We start from the raw sequence: 19,700 nt of genomic DNA, 5'->3' as shown, positions 1-19,700 counted from the left end.
ATATTTGAAATCAGAACATAAATATGCTTAAGCTGTGAAAGTTTTATAAAAAGTCACTAAAAATAAAGAAATATGCGTCTAAAGCAGGGTCTCCCCCTTATCCTCTAAAAAGAATACTGGCACCAAAACACTATCTTGTCTTTTCTGTTGCAATAAGTAGCCAATGACTCAATTACCACGGCTGAAACACCTCGCTTGCTCTACTGTTTATTTTTGTAAAAGGCAAAACAGCAGCAGCTCTCCACATTGATCGTGTGCAGAACGGGTCAGCCAATATACAGAAACGGATGGTAGCAAAACTTCGAGTGGAATTGAAAGCAAATTCTTTGTTGTAGATTGTGACATTAAAGGGACACTAAAGGCAAATAATTTATGTCAGAGTAAAACCTCAATGTATGACAACGTCTAAAATGGCAGTGCCCTACTTACCGAGAAATTAAGCTAAATGTATCGCACGATGAGCGGCACATTTTGAAAATGATCCCAATGACGTGAGAGAGTTCGACTTCAATTAATCACTCGTAATCAAACTAGCTGCAATAAAAAAAAAAAGAACCTTCCGTTCAACAAGAGACGTAATAAAATGCTGCTTGTTCGTTTCTGTTTGATTCATGGAAAAAAGAGCCTCTTTGGCGTTGCCATGGGGAATGGCGCACGTGGTTCAAAGGTTCCGTTTTCGCCGAACTGCGCTTCGCCCGGCACCCTGCTTCGCTCCCACGGTTGCGTCTCAGTGGTAGTTTTGGTATCGCGTACTGCCGCGTGTGTTTTGCGTGTTCGTGAAAGTCGCTCTGACAGAAAGTTCGATGCAATGCCGCGTGCATGTGATGTTGCCGGATGCCCGAATGGTGCACGCCGCCAGTACACGCCGCCGCGCAGTAAAGGCGGGCAACGTTGGGCATGGCAGCAGTGACGTGAGAAACACTGCTTTCAGGCGGGTGATGAAGTGCGCTAACGCAATGCGGACCACTAAAACATGATTTTATTTCAAAATAAGCACTTCCTTGGCACAAAAGTAGCACTGCGAGGTTTCTGGACCATTATTTCAACAATTAACATCGACTTAATATTTGCCTTTAGCGTCCCTTTAACCCCTGTTAAAGGATTGTGCTTTCTTTGCAAACTGTAGTAGTAGTAACAGTAGCAGTAATTATAGTGATTATGATAAAGATACGCTTTATTGGGTTCCTTACATACACTTAAACCTCGATATAACGCACACGGATATAACGAATTATCGGTTATAACAAAGGAAATGAAAAATAGTGTTGTCATAGATGCAGTGTTATGAATGCGCGTTTATAACAAATTTTCGGATATAACGAAGTCATTTTCGTGTCAGATGTAACTTTGTTATAATGAGGTTATAGTGTACTCCCAATTTTCTGTGTATGTGTATATTTCATTGCCCTGCTACATCTGAGACAAGTCAGTCGATTTGATTTGCAGGCTGTGTGCCTTAGTTGATGTTAAAGTTGTCACGGTTATTTGACTGCGGTATTTCTTGTTTTTCTCTGCACACGTAGTATGGAAGACGGCTGATCCCAGTCTACTTGGACCTTTTTGTGCGCGGGCTGACAACAGACATCAACTCCCTTCAGAGCGCCATGCACTGGGAGAACTGGGCCAACGTTCGAGAGATGGAGGTGCACATGGCAGGTGTTCTGCTTAAGCTGGCCACCCTGTTCCCCGATTTGCCCGAAGTGTCGCGCGAGTGCGTCCTCAGTGCCTTCGCCCTGGATCCCACGGAGGAGCGGCTGGCACAGCTCGAGAGACTCACCGAACAAGTGAAGGTCAAGTCGGTCAACAACGGTAACAATGGCGGCGGCGTCCAGACCAGTTCGCCTCAAGAACGAGGTCCAGGTCGCCACGCGATCGAGGACGTTGGGGACGGCCAGGCCTGTCGTTGCGGTGGTCGCTGCAACGATCAGCCAGTGGAGCAGAAGACCAGTCCCGCCCTGGCGGACGGAAGACCCGAATACGAAATGGACTTCTGGCACCCGATTCTCAACCAGCAGCTTGATGGAGTTCCTTACAGGCTTCTCAAGGACTTTGTGACTGTTTTGGAGTGCGTGCGTCCGAGAAGCGTTAACCTCTGTTCCGACTGGCACTGGTACCTGGAGTGTTTCGAGAGCCGAAGAGCAGCACTGAGGAACTGGAGAACCGGCGGGCATAGCAGGACGCCGCCTCAAGAGTACTGCGGCAGCGCCGACAGCGAGACTGACTCGGCCTCGGAAGAAGATGAGAGTGACGAAGAGGCGAGACGGAGAGCCCAGCTGCACATCAAGAAAGTCCTCGACAGCACGGGGATGCCGGTCAAGCGCAGGGACAAACGGAGGGCAAACGCCAAGTGCAAGTCGTCTCGAAAAAAAAAGAAAAAAAGCTCGAAAAAGCATAAGAAGGAAGTCGGCGTAGCGGAGAATGCCACAGCGGAGTTTGGTCTGACAGGACTCGCCGAGTCGGCGGGGCTGGACATGGCCGGTCTCGGCACGGCGGAGCTCGGTCTGACAAGGCTCGGCACGACGGAGCTAGACTCCGCCGAGCTCGGCCCAATGGAGCTTTGTCCGACGGGGCTCGACGCAACCGGCTTGGAGGACGCAGGGCTCGATTCTACTGAGCTTGACGCGACTGGACTGGAAACAATTGGCTTAGAGCCCATGGACCTCGATCCGACAGTTTTGGCGCCGCCCCTGCAAGAAGAAAAGGCACACGATTCGCTACAGGTTGGGATGCCCAAGGTTAAGAAGAAAAGTCAGAAGAAAGGGTCCCACAAGAAGAAAGAAGGACTAGTCGCGCCTGCTCCGACTGGCGGTGGGTGCCTGCAGACCCTACGCGTTGTGCTGGAGCGCTTCGACAAACTGTCGGGAAGTGCACCGAATCACCTGGTGAACAAGAAGAGCGGTCTCCGAATTGTGCCCGTCATGTCCCTGCCCAACATTTCGCTAGACGACGAGTCTAAGAGGGCTTATTTGTGGACAGACGGAGCCACAGCACCCAAGGCGTCGCCGTCAAAGCTAAATCTGCCACAGGGCCCAGCGTATCAGAGGGTGGCCTCTGAATTTGAAGCCCGACTTCAGACCACGCCCCTGAAGCAGTTCTTGCGGTACCAGATAAAGAGGCCAAAGTTTTCTAGCAAGAAGACCGTCCCTGTAAAGGTGTCGATGCGATCTGTAAAGGGTGCGTCAATGATGCCTGCCACACCAGCCAAGTCAGTATCGATCCCCAAAGCCCTAACGCCAATGGCTGCCTCAAAGGCAGCAGCTGTAACCGCATCTAAAATGGCAGCTACAGCAGTCTCCAAGACACCGACGACATTATCTGCACCTAAAGTTGTCCCTGTGGCAGTTCCAACATTGAAAGGGGCTGCAACACTGCTGGCCAAGACCCATGCTATGGCGTCCGCAAAGGTTTCACCAGTGCCGGTCACGAAAGCACAACCACATGCAATTATTACGAAGGCACAGCCAGCAACAGTCAGTAAAGCACTACCGGTGCTGGTTTCCAGAGCTTTGACTACGGTTGTGGCAAAAGCACCCCCCGTGATGTCCTCTGCGCCTGCAGGTGCCAATCTTGCTAAGAACTCTCTTATGCTCCCTTCGAGGCCATTGCCGACTATGGTTCGTCCATTGAAGGACTATGCAAAGGCTTCTAAAGCAGCAGCAGCTTCTAATGTTCCTTACTTGGTGAAGACAGCGGGCGGCACTCAATCCGCCGTGCCGGTCTCCACGTCTGCAAGTCAGAGCGCTGTAATGCCTGCGGCCATGATATCAAGCAGTGCTGTTGACCTACCGAAGCAGGCCGCAGAAACTACAATCCAGCTGCAGTTGCCCACAATGTCGCGCACCATAACTTCTGCTCCATCTCCTCTGCCCAGCCACATGATGTCGTTGCAGCAGGAGACCTCGCCACAAGTTCAAGAGTCGCCGCGGCCGGTGTCAGAACCTTCGCTGGGAACATCCGTTCCTAATGCAATAGCAGAAGCCACCAGGCCGTCCCAGACACAGGTGGTGCCTCAAGTGATTGGTGCACCACACATGTCACAACAGGTCATAACGTCCACCACAACGACCCCGGCACAGCAGTCCGGCAGCAACTGCTCGCTGCAAGCAAATCAGCCACTTAACATAGCCTCGTCAGGTGCTTCTCTGATCACAAATGTTTCTACCGACGCAAGCCAAGTGCTCAGCCAACTCAAGCAGGGGCAAGCCACAGTCCTCAGGCTGCCCGTCTACTCACGAGCACTTCAGCAGCAGGTAGGGCAGGCAGGCATGAAGGCAGACACGCCGGGTGTGTGCATGCTGCCGATGAAGATCTTGAACGCTGCCATGCTGTCCGGCCAAGAGAAGGTGCTGAACGTTGGGAACCAGAAGATCGCCATCAATGCTCTGCCCGGTCTACTGGCTGCCTCTACAAGTGGCTCCACGACGCTCTCTACGACGGTAGCCGGAACTGTTGCGAGCAGTGGGGCACCTAGCGTGGTTTCGGCCAAGATTGTGCCGACGATGGTCAGTGCTCAGAACATGCAAGCTGTGCATCAATTACAGCAGCTGGTAAGGCTCAACACTGTTCCTGGTGCCATAGCACAGATGAACGCTGCCGGTGGTACCACTGTGCTCTCGGCAGACCAGCTCGGAGGACAGGCAGGGCTTACGAACATCACAGCCCTTACTCTCCCTCTTCAGGGCGGGTTGGTTGGGGGCCGTGTTATAGCAGGCAAGATCATGATTCCTGTCAACAGCCTGCTTCAGCAGGGTTCCACACTGTCAGCTGGAGGTATGCCAGTCATCATACTCAAGAACCACCCCGGCCAAGCAAAGATTGTCACCGATGCAGCAAACTTGGCACAGCAGGTTCAGCAACAAGTGCAGCAACAAGTCCAGCAGCAGGTACAGCAGCAAGTTCAGCAGCAAGTTCAGCAGCAGGTGCAACAAGTACAGCAGCAGGTGCAGATTCAGCAGTCAATACAAGCCCAGCAGCAACAGTTGCAGCAGCAAGTGAGGCAGCAGCAAATCCAGCAAGCCCAGCTGCAGCAGCTACAGTCAAACGGCACTGCAGTGGTGTCGGATGCAAACGCAGGGGCGGTTTCGGTCGTCGACGGCACAGGCACGGTGATTGTGTCAGCTGCGGCAACAAGTGTGGCGGCAGCGGTGTCCTCGGCGGGGGGAGCACCAAGTGCGATGGCGATCAAGAAAACTTGGATGCCGATACGCAGCAAGCCGGGCGCCATGGAGTACCGGAAGGCCTGCAACATGCCTCCTGTGAAGGTCACAAAGGCCAAGTTGCTGGCCCCTGTGTCCTCACAGCAGCAGGTGCCCATCGTGTACACCAGTCCTCAGGCCACGGTATCTGTCACCGGTGCCACCCGCGTACTGGCACAGTCCGTCTGCAAGACACTCCCCATCACCAATCTGTCCGGTGTCACCCATCTCACCATGCCAACCATGCAGATGGGCGTGCCCATGGCCGTCGTCACTCCTAGTTCCGTGGCTGGCCAAATCACCGTGCCTGTGACGCAGAAGGTTGTCACTCGACAAGTGACGGTGCCTCTCGCGAGATTGCTTCAGAAGCCTGCGCCGAACGCCTGCAAACCCACGGAGGCGGCAGCTTCGGCCCTCCAACAACAACAAAGCGTCGTCATCTCCATTGCACAGACACCGCAGGTGGCATCAACAGCTCAGACGGTCCTGGCCTCCACTCAGAACGCAGCATCGGCGACTCCTTGCGTTGCGACGACCCAAGCAAGCGTGCCAGTCGCCCTGGCTGAGGAAGACATTCAGAATCCAGCAGTTTCCGTCGCTGTGAGCAAGAGCCAGTCGGCAGTCGTTCCCGTGGCCAAAGCTGCAACTGCTGTGGCCACGAGTGTCGTGAACCAGCGCACTGGAATACACTTGCCGTTTCCAGAAGACCTGGTGGATCCGAGTCCCAGTGGTGCCACCTACGTCCCCGTGAACAGTGCCGAGCTGATGCCGACGGGCCGGAATGAGAGGCCAAAAGAGGACGAGGAGTCCGTCAAGGCTTATTATCGTCGCAAGAAAGCTGCCATAGCCCAGAAGGCCCGCTTGGCAGCGCAGCCTAAGCAGCAGCCCCTTTCCCAGTCTATGTCAAAGTCTCTCACAGCCATCTGCGATGCTCTTCGCTGCAGCCTCTTGGTTGCTGATGAAGAAAAGATTAAAGTAGACACTGAGGTAAGCAAAAGCAACTTCCTCCGAGTTAACCATTTGTTTGCCAGGCATTTCTCTTTCCCAGTGGTTAGCTTCTTTTTTTTTTTTTCTAAAATAGATTGAATTCAATTTCTGTTCAGGACATGTGCATGTTGTGAAACCATTCGGGGAAAAAGTGTGCGCAAAAACGGAGAACACCAAAGGAGAGGTGATGACATGAGTGCTTTGTACTGACTCACCCAGCATTCCATTCTCCAAAATTTTTGCTGCAAAGCTTTGGTGTATTGTTTCATAAAGTTGTCTCCTTAGTACTCAGCTCAAACCTTCAATTGAAAATTGCGCTCGTGCACAATGCAGTACTCGGTGATGGTATGAGCTGTTGTTTCACAAGCACCATTTGAAAGATTTTCTCTATATTTCTTGGTAGCTTCTTTTCATGAACATTGCACACAAATTTTCAAACTTCCCCATCAGGGCAATCATACAAGCAGTTAGCAACATAGGCAGAACAGCATGCTGCATCTCTGTCCTGTTCTTGTGTTCTCTCAAATGTGAACTGCTGAAACTTATGGGCATAACGTTTGTGTGCTCATCTAAAATTTGAATTGTGTGTCTTGCTGGAATTTGTCTCCTTGCATTGTGAATGAACTCGAGAGCTGTAATGCTGAGCCTCTTCAGTACACGTTTTTCTGCATATTCGTGTGAAGGAAAAAAATTCTTTATCCATATTTGTTTCTTTGGAGATTCATACAAATGTGCTTCATTTTCATGCTGGCTATCTGCATTAACGCTCAATCATATGATCATTGGAATGCTTGGTCAACAGTCTGAACACTTTGCTCATTTTTTGTCATTCATGAAGATGCAACAAATCACGAAACTGGTGGCTGTCATGTATGCCACTTGTATTGTGTAGGTCACTGTAATGAAGTAAAAGCACTGCCAGAACTGTAGTAATATAATTTAGGGATTTATAATGCAATCTTGTCCCTGAAAAGCTTTCTTCTGTGCAAACTGGCAGCCGGCATGGCTGGTGGTCGTCACGTGTTCATATGTGCAGGGCTACACATTTTAAAACAATCGCTGGTGCTCGGATAAACTGGACACTGTGCAGAGCTATCCACGCTGCATATACAGTCTGCTCAGAAATGCCTGTCTTGACATAAACTGTGGTTGTGCTTTTTGACCTGTAAGCAGGTTCTACATTTTATATATATATATATATATATATATATATATATATATATATATATAATATGCGTGTGCATCTGTGTTCCATTACATGTGCTACATTTGTGACCTCTTGGTATGCTTACATTTCATTTCCTTTTTATTTCCACAGGCAACTATTAGAGAATGCCAAGAATATGAGTTGGACTACTCTAGTGATGACTCATCAGATTGTGACGTGCAAGACCTGTATGAAGAGAAAGCTCTGCTGCGCCGTCTACAGCACGAAGACGAGTTAAACAGCATCCTGTACGTTTCAGACTCTGTCGCCTCCGAGCCAGATTGTGATCCATACCAGTGGTCTAGTCAGTCATCACTGCTGCTCGAACAGTTGAACTCGGACGGTGACGCCAGGGACACCATGACACCGTCCTCGGTTGGCGAGAGTATCTTTGAAGGTGGCTCCAGCCTTTCCAAAAAGCTGGCCATGAAGGCCAAGATGGCCACTTCTGGTGGCCCTTGCCAGGAGAATGGACTCCAGTCGCCTTCGAAGTTCACGTGCGACCGGTGCAACCGTGGGTTCTTCTCCGCGTACAACCTGCGCCGGCATCAAAAGAACGTGCACAAGATGGTGTTTAAGTCGCTGCACGTGCCGTCACACGGCTCGAGGGACACCCCCTCTCCGCAGCAGCGAGTCGCGGTGACAAAGCAGCCGTCGAGAAACACGCCAACGCCCCAGCCCTATAAAACGCCAAAGCATTCGCCCCAGCCCCCAAAGCGCACGCTGTTTGATGTAGCCGAGGACGATGAAAACTCAAGTCCGGAGAAGGTGTTCTGTGCTCAGTCCATCGACGAAGACCAGAGGCTGTCCTTCGAGAGTCCTGGCCTTCCCTCAGATTCGGAGGAGAGTGCTTTGTACGGCATCAAGGACGAACCGTCGGATCCTGGCATCTCATCACTCATTTGCGACAATGCATCTTTTAACGTCATTCCTCAGACTCCGCGAGACTACTTCTCGAGAAAAGAGGACAATCCACACGAGCTGTCTCTTTCGGACGTGGTCACGGGAAGTGCGAAGCAACAGGCTCCCAGAAGTCTTGTTTCCAAGCAGGTCAAAAGCCATGATTCGCCAGAGCTCTCCAAGAACCTCGATCCGGCGGACATTCTGGAGTCCCTGGAAGTGGCGAAGATGTCCGCCTGGACGTCGACGAGGGGGCCGCTAGTGAACAGGGACGGCGGCCCAGTGGCGGGGTCAATGGACTGCGACGACGACGAGGTTAACGAAGCGCTGGAAGCCGGAGCTGGCCTGGAGAGCCTGCTCGGAAAGGAGGCGGGAGCCAACCACGGTGGTGACGCTCAGGACGACATTGACGACATACAGCCTACGGTGCAGCACATGGGGATGACCGACGACATCAAGGACGACGAAGAGGGCCAGGGTTCGCAAGAGCCCTGGAACGCGGCTGACCAGGCAGCGTTGCTGGAGGACATCAAAGCGGTTGAGTCTCTTGGCGAGTACGGGACGGACAGTCTGGACTTCTTCGTTGCTCCCCGTAACGTGATGTCCATTCAGGACCAGGAAGGCCTGCTCAGCTTTGCGGACGGTTCTCCTAACATAGAAGACGAGGAGGAGGCGGGCGACATGAGCGAGGAGTCGGACGGGACGGGCGCCGCCGCCGTCCTGGCCAACGAGAAGCTCGCGGAGCCCCGCTTGGAAGAAGGGGATGAGAAACCGTGCACCAGCCAGTGTCGCACGCGCTCGCGGGAGGCGTCGGTCAAGCGCAGCTGCCCATGCTGCGAGGACTCGTCACCCAGGAAGCGCTTGACGCGGAGTTCATCGTCGAGTGGTGGCAAAACACGATCGGCCACGAAAAAGGTCAGGACGAGATGATCCGCGGCGGAATCTCTGGTGTGAGGTGGAAGAAAGTGTGTGGCCCCCATACCACTGGAGGGGGGTCTGGCCCGTTGAGAAGCTCAAGAGTTGCTTTGCGTCTCTGCCTGTGATAACTGTACTCGTGTGCAATGGGCATTGGATTTGGGGAACATGCAGCGCCGAAACTTCAGTGCCATTCAAGGCCTGCCTGTGTGTGTGCATGTTCTGTTGGACTTGTCTGCATTGCAACAGATAGTGCACTCATTACGTCATCAACCCTAGCCATCCTTTTGTTCCTTTTTTTTCTTCTGTTAGGCGGGCTTATTGCACCAGAACAGATGCCAACTTCATTGTGTCCTCTTTTTCTTTTCCTTCCCTCCCTTCATCAAGCATTGTTGTTTTTGTGGGTTGTTTTTGAGATGTTTATTTGTTGTTTGGTTGATCGTAGCCTTATACATCATTCTTTCGCGTGTAAGAGAATTGTGAAATGAAAAGTTCGTTATTTTTGCTGCGGGCTGGCTGCAAAGTGTACATAGTGTTTGTGTCTGAGAGAGCGAGAGTGCAGTCATGTTTCATCGTCGACATATATTTTACTGAGATTTTTCTAAAGCTAATTTATGAGATGCTGTGCTTGTAACTTATTTGGCCTTCCTCGACACCTCCAATCCCGACGTCGGTAGAATGGGCCCTGCTGTAGCATTTGGCTGTCGACCAGTTCATTTCCCGTTCATGGCCAGTTGTTAGAGCAAAAGATTCAGCGCTAGCGCTCTTTAGGGGCATTTCGGTGTGGCTGTGGAAGGAGGGCACGGCTTTCAAATACACACACACAAAAAAGTCATGCGGCTGTCTTGTGTGAACAGGCATGTTCTAGTCGTGTCTGCGTGCGGGTAGCACTCAACAATCCTGAGAAAACTGAAAATTGTGCTCTGCCCTGTGCGTTGATAAAAGCTGAGTAGTCTATATAATTTTTTGTGCAGAATTGTGCGGCCAGAAGGCATCCAACTGTATTTTAACTTTTGTACATAAAGACCTACCTTTTGTTTTTGCACATGGACAATAGTCTGCACCTGTAAATATCCCTGCTTGGAACCAAGCTTTCCTTTTTCTTTTCAAAAATTCAATTGTAAAATACTTTCACTATACAATAAAACTTTTTAACCTGTACTGCTGTATGCAGGCACCTGCTGTGTGACTGCTGTAGACTTACTCGCTTGCATGGTAAAATTGGAATTGGAAGCAGTTGGAACTGCTTTACAAGTACAATTGATCTTGCACTGTGCTTTATAAGCTCATTCATTCTCTCTCAGTGACAGTTCTGTAGTCACGTCGAAACAAACACGCACTGCGTCTCTTGCAAGTGCACGGTCTGCTGCAAGCTTCTTTTGCACGAAGCCTGCGCTGTGTAAAACCAATGGCAACACGTTCATGTTGCCATGTCACGTCACTGGACCTAATGACGTGCAGCACTTCCCGAGCCAGAGTGGGTAAATTGAACAAACTTAGTATGTTTCTGCGACGCAGCTGCCGTGTTACAGAAACTGTCACCATCGCACTCGTTGTATACAGTAGGTCTTGCATAAGGGGCAACTGATATCGGTCATCCCTGCAGCGACTGGTTCATTGTCACACACATCACCCTCATTGGTGGCAGGCACCTAAACACTGTTGCATGAGAGACTACTCTACACAAATGAAGCAACGTCATCATACTTTGTGCAACTGCAACATGGTTGAATAATATTTGTTTTGCTTGAGTGTTCTCATTGAAGGAAAATCGTAAAGGGATAATCATCTCTTTATGCCAGTAAAGTCGAGTACAAGTTGCTGCAGTGTTAGCTTAGCATGCTCATTAAGCTTCTGAAAAAGAAAAGCATAAATTCTGAGGTTTTTGTGTGTCAAAGCCGCGTACTATAATGATAATGAGGCACATCGCTGAAGGTTCTATGAATTAATTTTGACCATCTTAAGTTCTTCAGTGTGCATTTATAAGCACACTAGCTCTCGCATTTCGGCCCTCGCCTAAACGCTGGTTAATACTGGTGTCACAGAATGTTGCTCCTAGTGTTAACAGTCTTACACCTATCTGATAACATTGTAGCATGTATTCTGCAAGCAGTCGTGTATACAGATTCTGACCTCTTCATTCCTTGGTGGGAAAAGAGCCGTGGGAACTGCAAGGCCGTGGCATTCTCATGAGGACGTTGTCTGACCGATACAAATACTTCCCAGCACTGGTGATCTTACGCAAACCTTTGCAAATTGAGCGACAAAACATGGCTGTTTGTGTGCAAGTCAATTGTGCCTTTGCTTGCATTTCAGCAGTGAAACTTCATCAGCAATGGAAGAGTGATCTTGATAAGTTAATAATGCACTGCCACTTCTTAGCGCTGACTGCCAAGTGCCGAGATGCAACCATACCTGCCAAGTCTTCCAAGGTTTTTGTAAAGTTAAGAATTTTCGCTCCTGTGATTTTAAATGTTTCGTAATGTTTTACAAAAGATTAATTCTGTTTGTGCAAGTCTTTTGTTTGGAAAGTTGCCATTGGTGGGACTGCTGAAGAAGTCGCTGTAATATATAAACTGTAGTAGTGAATTCCCTTCAAATTGTGCTGCTTAGAAAGTCGTTGTAGGTGCACATATGCGTATTGTAAAAAAGAAATGTGATAGTATTTACATGCCGAAACCACTATAAGATTGTTAGACGTTCCGTAGTGGTGGGGACTCCAGAGTAATTCTCACAAAATGGGCTTCTTTAACGTGTACCTAAATACAATTGCATTTTGCATAGCTTTTGCACTTGCCACTTAGCAGCACAACTCTAGCCGCTAAGCCTCCACATCACGGCTGTGTCTCTTTTAAAATGTTGCGCTCAGGGCACCAAGCTGCATGCCGTTCGCCCTTCCCTTCCCCCTTTTAGATGTCGTAAATGATGTTGCAGGATTTTTATTAATTTTAAAATGCACTGCTTGTTAGGCATGTGCATCTCTAAACATGCAAGCATTTTATCATAGCATTAGTGCTCAATCAGTTTTTTAGAAGTGCAGCACGACTAAGACAATACTAGACACGAACATAAATCCACATCACAAGTGCTGCCTTGTTCATGTGCTGTTCATGTCGTGTCTTGTCCCGGTCGTGCTTTGCTTTAGACAACTGTAAACCAACTTGCAAATCGGTGCTCCATCATTACCAGCACTAATTCAGTCTATATGTGCCAGTTTGAAGCCATAGAATTAAAAATTCTAGTTGATTCAAATAGACGCAGAAATTACCGAACGACCGCTATGTTTTTAGTGTGCTTTCTCAAATTATTCAAATCACTAGGCCTGTGCAAGAAATCTGTGAAAATGGCTCATCAGGGATATTTTACATGCACGAATTTATACGTACTGTAAACATGCCACACTTTGTACTCAGTAGTAATTGTGTGTTAGTAATCAACAGTATGAAAACGAGCCACCAAACTGTTGATACATTAGCAGTGATGGTTGTACATGCGTTCGTTACTCAGTCTACTTATGTAGTTAATCAAATGCAAGTAGGTATGTGTATATATTTTTATATAGTTCCTTAGTTATACCACTGTCGCATGGTGCACTGCTGATTGCGATTGAGCCTGATCAGGAACAAATTTCTCAACACTGATTGGCTCCCTTCAGCAGCTTGAGTAAAGGAGCCAATCGCGAGAATAATATTCGATTCGGATCAGGCGCTACCGCGATCAAAAGTGATTGTGTGACACTAATATTATGTTTTGAAAGGTACACCATGAAAAATTTAAGACTAAATAGAAGCTTCAAATCAATTTAGCCTGACAACATATGTTCACTTTGCAGTACTCTTTGATTGAATGTTAGATAAGGAAAGTTAAAGTTTCGTAATTTTTTTATGCAACAACTTTTGTGTCAGTTCATAAGTGTGATGACACGGGTGTAATTTTTTTTCACATTTGGACATACGGCATGATAAAAAAAGTTCTGCAGTTTTGCCACTTTTACTCTATGGCTGTTTTAAATTAAGTTCTATATAGTTCCTATATATGTCTGCATTGAGGATTTTTTAAGCCCTGGTTGATCTTCGCCCATTAAAAATAAATGGATCCAGGGCCTTCATATCCACAATGTTGCAGAGAGATGTTGCGAGAACTCCATTATCGTGTTTCCACTTGCATGTTTTTTTTTTTTTTTCGTGGTTTATCCACAACTTACTCTTTGATCTTTTTTTCTATTTTTTTCTTTTTCTCGTGTATATTTAAGTAAGGCGATTTCATAATACGGCAATTCTTTTTTTCTTTAGTCTCGCTTTAATAAAGAAAACCTGTGACAGCTTGATTTATGAAAAAGTTCGCTGGTAACTGCACATGTTTGCACTTGAGCAACCCTAACGCAGGATTTAGGGCAGTGCTGCTGTGTCATCGCTAAAATTTCTCAACAATGATGTGTCTTTTCATGCATGTCATTCCATAAGACATCCTGGCATCCTTGCATGCTTGGTTTGCCTGTACATTTAGTTGCCGACAGACATTGTTGCCATTCCAATTTATACAGCAGTTTGCTTCTGTGAGGGTGAGGTATGGCTGAAACACACCTTTTTCTCTTTTCTCCTGGATGAACTGAGCAGGAGAACATGTCAGCTGTGTTATTGGACAGTGCAAACTAAATGAATTTAAACTTTCTGCGAAAATTAAGAAAAGTGGTGGTGAGCACTTGCCTCAATGCTTGGGCTTGTCACCCACAGAAGGGAAGGAAAAACCAATAATGACGAATTTTGCCCTTGGTGAACTTCTAATATGAACACACGTACATGCACAAAGCACCATGAAGTGCACATTTGCACTGTGTGTGTGAGCACAAGCTTATGTTTAGCAGACTGTGCCCACTAGTCCGTGAAGACATTTGAAAAATTGTAGTATACGAAGCAAGTAGTGGATGGAGTGAGGCGTAGTAAACATTATCTTATAACATTTTTTTAAACTTGGATGTTGCTGAGGAGATGTTAACGCTTTCATATAGCGCTCACTACATCTTTTTGCAAAAATTGAAATTTGTGAAAATTGCGGATAAAAAAAAAACTAAGATCACACAGCCAGCATTAGCTAGAGGTAGTATTATGCTAGTAAATACAATAGGCTTTACATTAGCTATAAGTTTTTTTTAGAATTAATGTTGCAGTGTTTACTAAGTGTTGATGATTTTTTATTAGGATATGTTGTATGTCATTCCTTACATCTCCGTAAGTTTTCTTTTCTCCCAACATTTTCCGAAGTACCAGATTAATTATTCCCCGTAGCACACTTTCCATAAAAAGGAATGCCCAGGACTTAGACCAAAACTGGGGAAGGAGGGTTGTGTAGGGTGAGACAAGATTGACCGACCACTGGCCAGTTGTGCGAGTGGCAGTGTATTATTTTTAGAGAGAGAACAAAAGTTTTATTAGACCAAAGCGGACAGCTTCATTGGGAGAAGTGAAGGACTGGAGGAATTAATGCGTGCCATAACAGAGTGAAAGAAAAGCTGAATAGATTGGTTTCTATGCACCATGAAGACCAGTGATGATGGCCTCCGTTGCGGTTTGTCTATTCAAAACATCTGCACAAATGTCTACACAAAGTGCACAAGTGTGCAATCTCAACTTCTATTGCCTCAGCCCTCTGCCCCTAGCTTTCTGTCTGAAATTCACGAGTGATAACTATGTTTTCGAACGCGACACTGTGGTAGCAGTGCGCAGCGCAGCACTGCTGCTGCCCATCATAAAATATAAATTTTTTTTTTCAAGACGTGTATTAGAGCTAGATGCGTAATATGCATTTCAGTTACTCATTACGCTTGGCACAAAAACCATTTTGGCTGATAGCATATTCAGTGTGACGTCTGTGCCTCACGGAACACTGAGAAATATAGTGGATAATGGCCTTATGTTTGTGAGCGCTCTTTAGGCATTTTTTTCTTGGCAAACCAAAGGCAACTTGACTGTGTTTATCTATTTAATAAAATGGGGGTGTTGTGCTTCAAGCAGGGTTTAGACGCTTCACGGAAGGCTCTTTACAAGGCAGGCAGGTCTGGTTTCTGGCGAGCGGGAGCAACAACCACAGCCACCGATCGTCGTCCTCCTCTTTTGTAACTGCAGAGCATCTGTCATTCGCATTCAGTACATTATATCTATCTAACCGCCCATGTCTTGGTGCTCCCACAGTCACCTCGTTAGCTTGGTATATACCAAAACTGGCATGGCATGACTTGAGTGTATGTATAACATGAATGGCAGGTCACAGTGGCATAAGTGCAGCATTATCACAAGGGGGGACACACATCTTGCCAAAGGGGCCATCTTGTTTTTACAAATATAGGTTTAATTTTAATTATATGAAAATAAAAATAAAAAGCGAGCATGGGCCTCAGCACCAGGTCAGGTAGCTTAAACTAACAGCAGTGAGCAGCCAATAGTAGAAAGCTACATTGGTGAAGTTAGTTTCTGTGTGGCTGTTAGGTGGGCTCCAGCATATTTCTAGTTAATGTACCACTCTGGTTAAATGATCAAGTGAAGATGCTAGCACACTTGTTGATACGCGCAAAGGTACAGCTTTTCCTTAGCTTCAGCTCGAGATCTGTTCCCTGTCGTGTATACCTGATAGCCTCCCACGACAGGTTGCTTGTAAAGCATATTTATGTTTCCCGGGGATTTTTTACTGTCAACATCACCATAGTCCAGCAATCGGACTCGTACATCAATGCCTTCTAAGAAACTGTCTACAGAATCAATAATGGTAGATGGTCAGGCATTCTTATTAAAGCCAAATGTAATAAACATTTGCAGCACGTCAGAAGTAACCTGTAGCACTTCAGAAACCTTGTGCTCTACAGTGCCTTTTGAAGCAGAAAGAAGTTTGAAATGGAAATAACTGTTGTGCTTCGTTTCTGCTCCTTGGGAGGACTTCAAATTTCATAGGTTTTTTCGGAGAGTGTGCAAGATTCAATAGTCAAACAAGTCAAATATGATGCTCGAAATCTAAATGTCAAGGCGGGACACTTGCAAGGTGTGTCGCCCCCAGCCTGAACACAAGGGGGGTCAGGACCCCCCTGACCCCCACATGATTTACGCCACTGGAAGGTCATGACGTATATGGCAAGGTCTTCATGCCCTCATGGTCGTTTTGTTAACTTGTTATATAGGCGCCAAAATTGCGATGACATGAGACTAGCGTACGGAGGACATGAATGATTGGTCATGACACGCATGTCATGTACATGGTTATACATGACAAGATGACATGATGCCCTGGTGGTCGTTTCATTACCTTGCTTTATACCACAATATGCATGATGTGGTGCTTTTATGTAACAACAAACATAAAGGACAGGTCACAACATAAATGTTCATGGCACGCATGTAATCTATATCGTAACATGAATGACACAAATGACATGATGCGTAGTTGTAAAGCTGTCTTAGTCCTTTCAGTAACATATAGTACCAGAATGTGATGCCCGCACAACAAATATGCGCCAATGAATCTTCTGTCATGACATGTATGACATGAGATGTAATGTACAGTGCTTATGGATTGAAACACGACATCAAAACTTTTAAGCCAATCACTTGTACATGCAACTGCTCGAGAAAACCACATCATGTCCAGGGCTGGGCACAGATACTTTGAAATTGTATTGCAGTACGATACAAGATACTGCAGTAATAATTGTATCCAATACGATACTTTGCAATTGTATCTTAAGATACTTTGATACATTCGCAAATTTGCTATTATAGATTTATACCGGGCAATCAAATTTAACCTTGGTGATTTTCTTACAATGCCACCTCTGCAAATAAGTTGTGTGGTTAGGGGGACACAAAGTGAGATGGGAATTATCGCTGTCAGCCGCCAAGTTTAGATGCAATGATGGCATTTTTATTGGCTGCAATGAGCATGCATGTTTGTATGGAAAATTTAGAGGCAGTTGCTCTTCTGCACAGATGAACTTGAAAAAAATTCTTCTAGCATGTCCGTGCTCCGAGATATCCAGCTAGAAGTTTAATTGCGGTTCGAATGATTACGCATGCAAGACGAGTGTCAGCGGAAAGTTTCTCTGTGATGTGGCGCGCAGTCATTCTTTGATATCGCCAGCTGGTAATAAAAGGGTAACCGTCATCTTGCCTAAACGCTGCACGAAACTTCCACGATACTTTGGGGAATTGCTTTGTGCCAATCAAGCAAACTGAAATTAAACTTCGCGGCCGGATATCTAGGAGCATGGATGGGCTAGAAGAATTCTGCCAAGTGGAACTGAGTAAAAACACGACTGGCTCTAACTTTTCATTACAAACATGCCCACTTACTTCAGTCACTAAAAAGTTCATTGAGCAATGTTTGTTAATGGGGTGGCTGTCAGCGATAATTATCATCCCACTTTGTGTCCCCCCAGATACGTAACTTATGTGGAAAGGTGGCCTTCACGTGCCTCCCCGGGGTGAATTTTAAGAAAACCATAAAGCTTAATTCAGATCACCTTCTATATTGTTGCATCAAATGTCTATGCGCAAAAATGTTTACATTGAAAATTTCTTAAATGCGACCAACTTTCTTTCATTTGAACGAAATGTCTGTTGGTATCTCGAAAGCATTGTATTTCTTGCTCACAGTAAATTAGTTTCATTCCGAAACAACTTACTGGGGTTGTTTTAGGTGCTTAAGGTGACAGCTGTTTATACACTGCGCAGTCATTGGTTTTTGCTTGTCGCTTTCGTAATTGATGGGAGTCGCTGCTCTGCTTGCGGACCAGCTAGGGGGTTGCCATCTAATTACAAGCTCTTCAATAACAAGCCTCCACATGATGGCGCAAATACTGGTGTGTTGTACCTTGTCCGTAAACGCATTACCGTATCCGCTATACTGGATCACCGGACAGGTGTACAGCAGCATGGACTGTTAGTGACATGCTCACTAACGTGCAATCTTTTAACATTTATTCTTCTACGACGTAACATATGCTCCCTAGAAACGTTTCAGACGCATTGTATATAGTTGCACAAAGCATCACAGGACACCACCACTTTTCACACTATTGCCACTTACAGCTCCCATCACATCATGATTATAACAGCAAAAAAAAGGGAGATCTAAAAAAAGAAAACAAATACACATCTAAGTAAAGTAGAAAGGCAGTTACCAAACAATCACATTGAATAAGAACAGAGGCACGATACAGGTGGCACACCTAATAGCTATGACAATAAGGCATAAGTTATCAGCTTACCTACCAAGGCTAGACAATAGAAAACTCAATGACTGTGGAAAATATCATAACACAGCTCGCTGGGAAGCTCATGAGAAAAACGGTGCGTTTGGTATGACAATGCTCCCTGAATCTTCTTCCTAAAATCTTCAAGATGGTTTAGAATGATTTCGGTTCTTATAACTGAAACTCAATTTCGCTATTCTACGAAGTAGTAAGCAGAATTTTTGTTACTGTGTACCCCAGGCACCCCCGCGTTGTTATATATCTGTCCTCAAGATCGCCTTGACATAGAAGTAAACTCCAGTAGAATGTAAATAATCAAACAGCAGCAGAAATGGCGCAGAGTTAAAAGTAAGAATGAAGCCAAGAGCTTATTTCGGCAGCGCGTTACAAAAGACATATTGCTGTAAAGAATTGAGAGACCTAAGCCATCTTCTAAGTAAGGTGTGTCATTCAAAACAAGGACAGCTAAAGAAGCACTAATGATTTTAAAAACTATTCGAATAAAGATAGCGGGAAGAAAAAGATATTTTCTGCTAGGTAAATGATTTTTTTATTACATCTAGCATCGGGTGCGATAGTTGTTAGACTCTTTTTTTCGCATAAGTCAATCTCATCGAATATGTAAGTCAAAATTACATCCACGAGATCCCCGAGATCGCCGATGTGTGAAAGCCACGAGACACAGAGCAATCCCATTATTTGATTTTTCAGACATTGTAACGAAGCACCACGCAAGAGAAACTCTATAACGACTCTACAGCGACATCAAAATTTGAGTGAAAGACACCGCATGCATTGGAGTACACAGCACAGCAAGTGTCACACCACTGACAAAACTAAAAAAAGGAAAAAAAAATCTGGAAAACAAAAGGTCAGCAGGGCATAGACTTTCGCGCGCTTGATTTTGTCGAGGCAGCGTGAACGCCACCATGTGACTGTACTCCACCAATAGGGACGTGGAGACATCGTTGCCTGGCCCACTCGCTAGAAGGCTCTGGCGGAAAGATCAGAGAATGTTACTGCATCTAGTTTTATTTAGGTAGCTTATTGGCAGCAGTGTCAGCATGAGAAGCCGAGTTCAGCCAACTTTTATTGTTTCTCATGGGGGTGTTGCGATGCAGTATCTTGTATCTTAAGATACACAATATATATTATTGAATGTATTGGAAATACAGATACTGATACACGTCTTGCAAAATGTATCACGATACAGATACAAGATACCCAACGAGTATCTAAGGTACATGTATCTTCGATACTG

At 46.3% G+C, this 19,700-nt stretch overlaps 1 protein-coding gene across 1 annotated transcript in view; it reads left to right on the top strand.

Moving 5' to 3' along the window:
- The window catches only part of LOC119396366 (uncharacterized), a 32,495-nt gene extending 22,130 nt beyond the window's left edge, over nucleotides 1-10,365 (top strand). Inside the window, exons 6-7 of the mRNA XM_037663559.2 lie at nucleotides 1,524-6,182; nucleotides 7,501-10,365. Of these exons, the coding sequence (XP_037519487.1) occupies nucleotides 1,524-6,182; nucleotides 7,501-9,219 (6,378 nt within the window). The 3' untranslated portion in view covers nucleotides 9,220-10,365. The remainder of the gene's footprint in view (nucleotides 1-1,523; nucleotides 6,183-7,500) is intronic.
- Nucleotides 10,366-19,700: the final 9,335 nt, after the last annotated feature.

The sequence above is a fragment of the Rhipicephalus sanguineus genome, chromosome 6 (assembly GCF_013339695.2).
Source record: "Rhipicephalus sanguineus isolate Rsan-2018 chromosome 6, BIME_Rsan_1.4, whole genome shotgun sequence".
In the NCBI taxonomy this organism is placed as follows: domain Eukaryota; kingdom Metazoa; phylum Arthropoda; class Arachnida; order Ixodida; family Ixodidae; genus Rhipicephalus; species Rhipicephalus sanguineus.
This window is presented reverse-complemented; position numbering and strand designations above follow the sequence as displayed.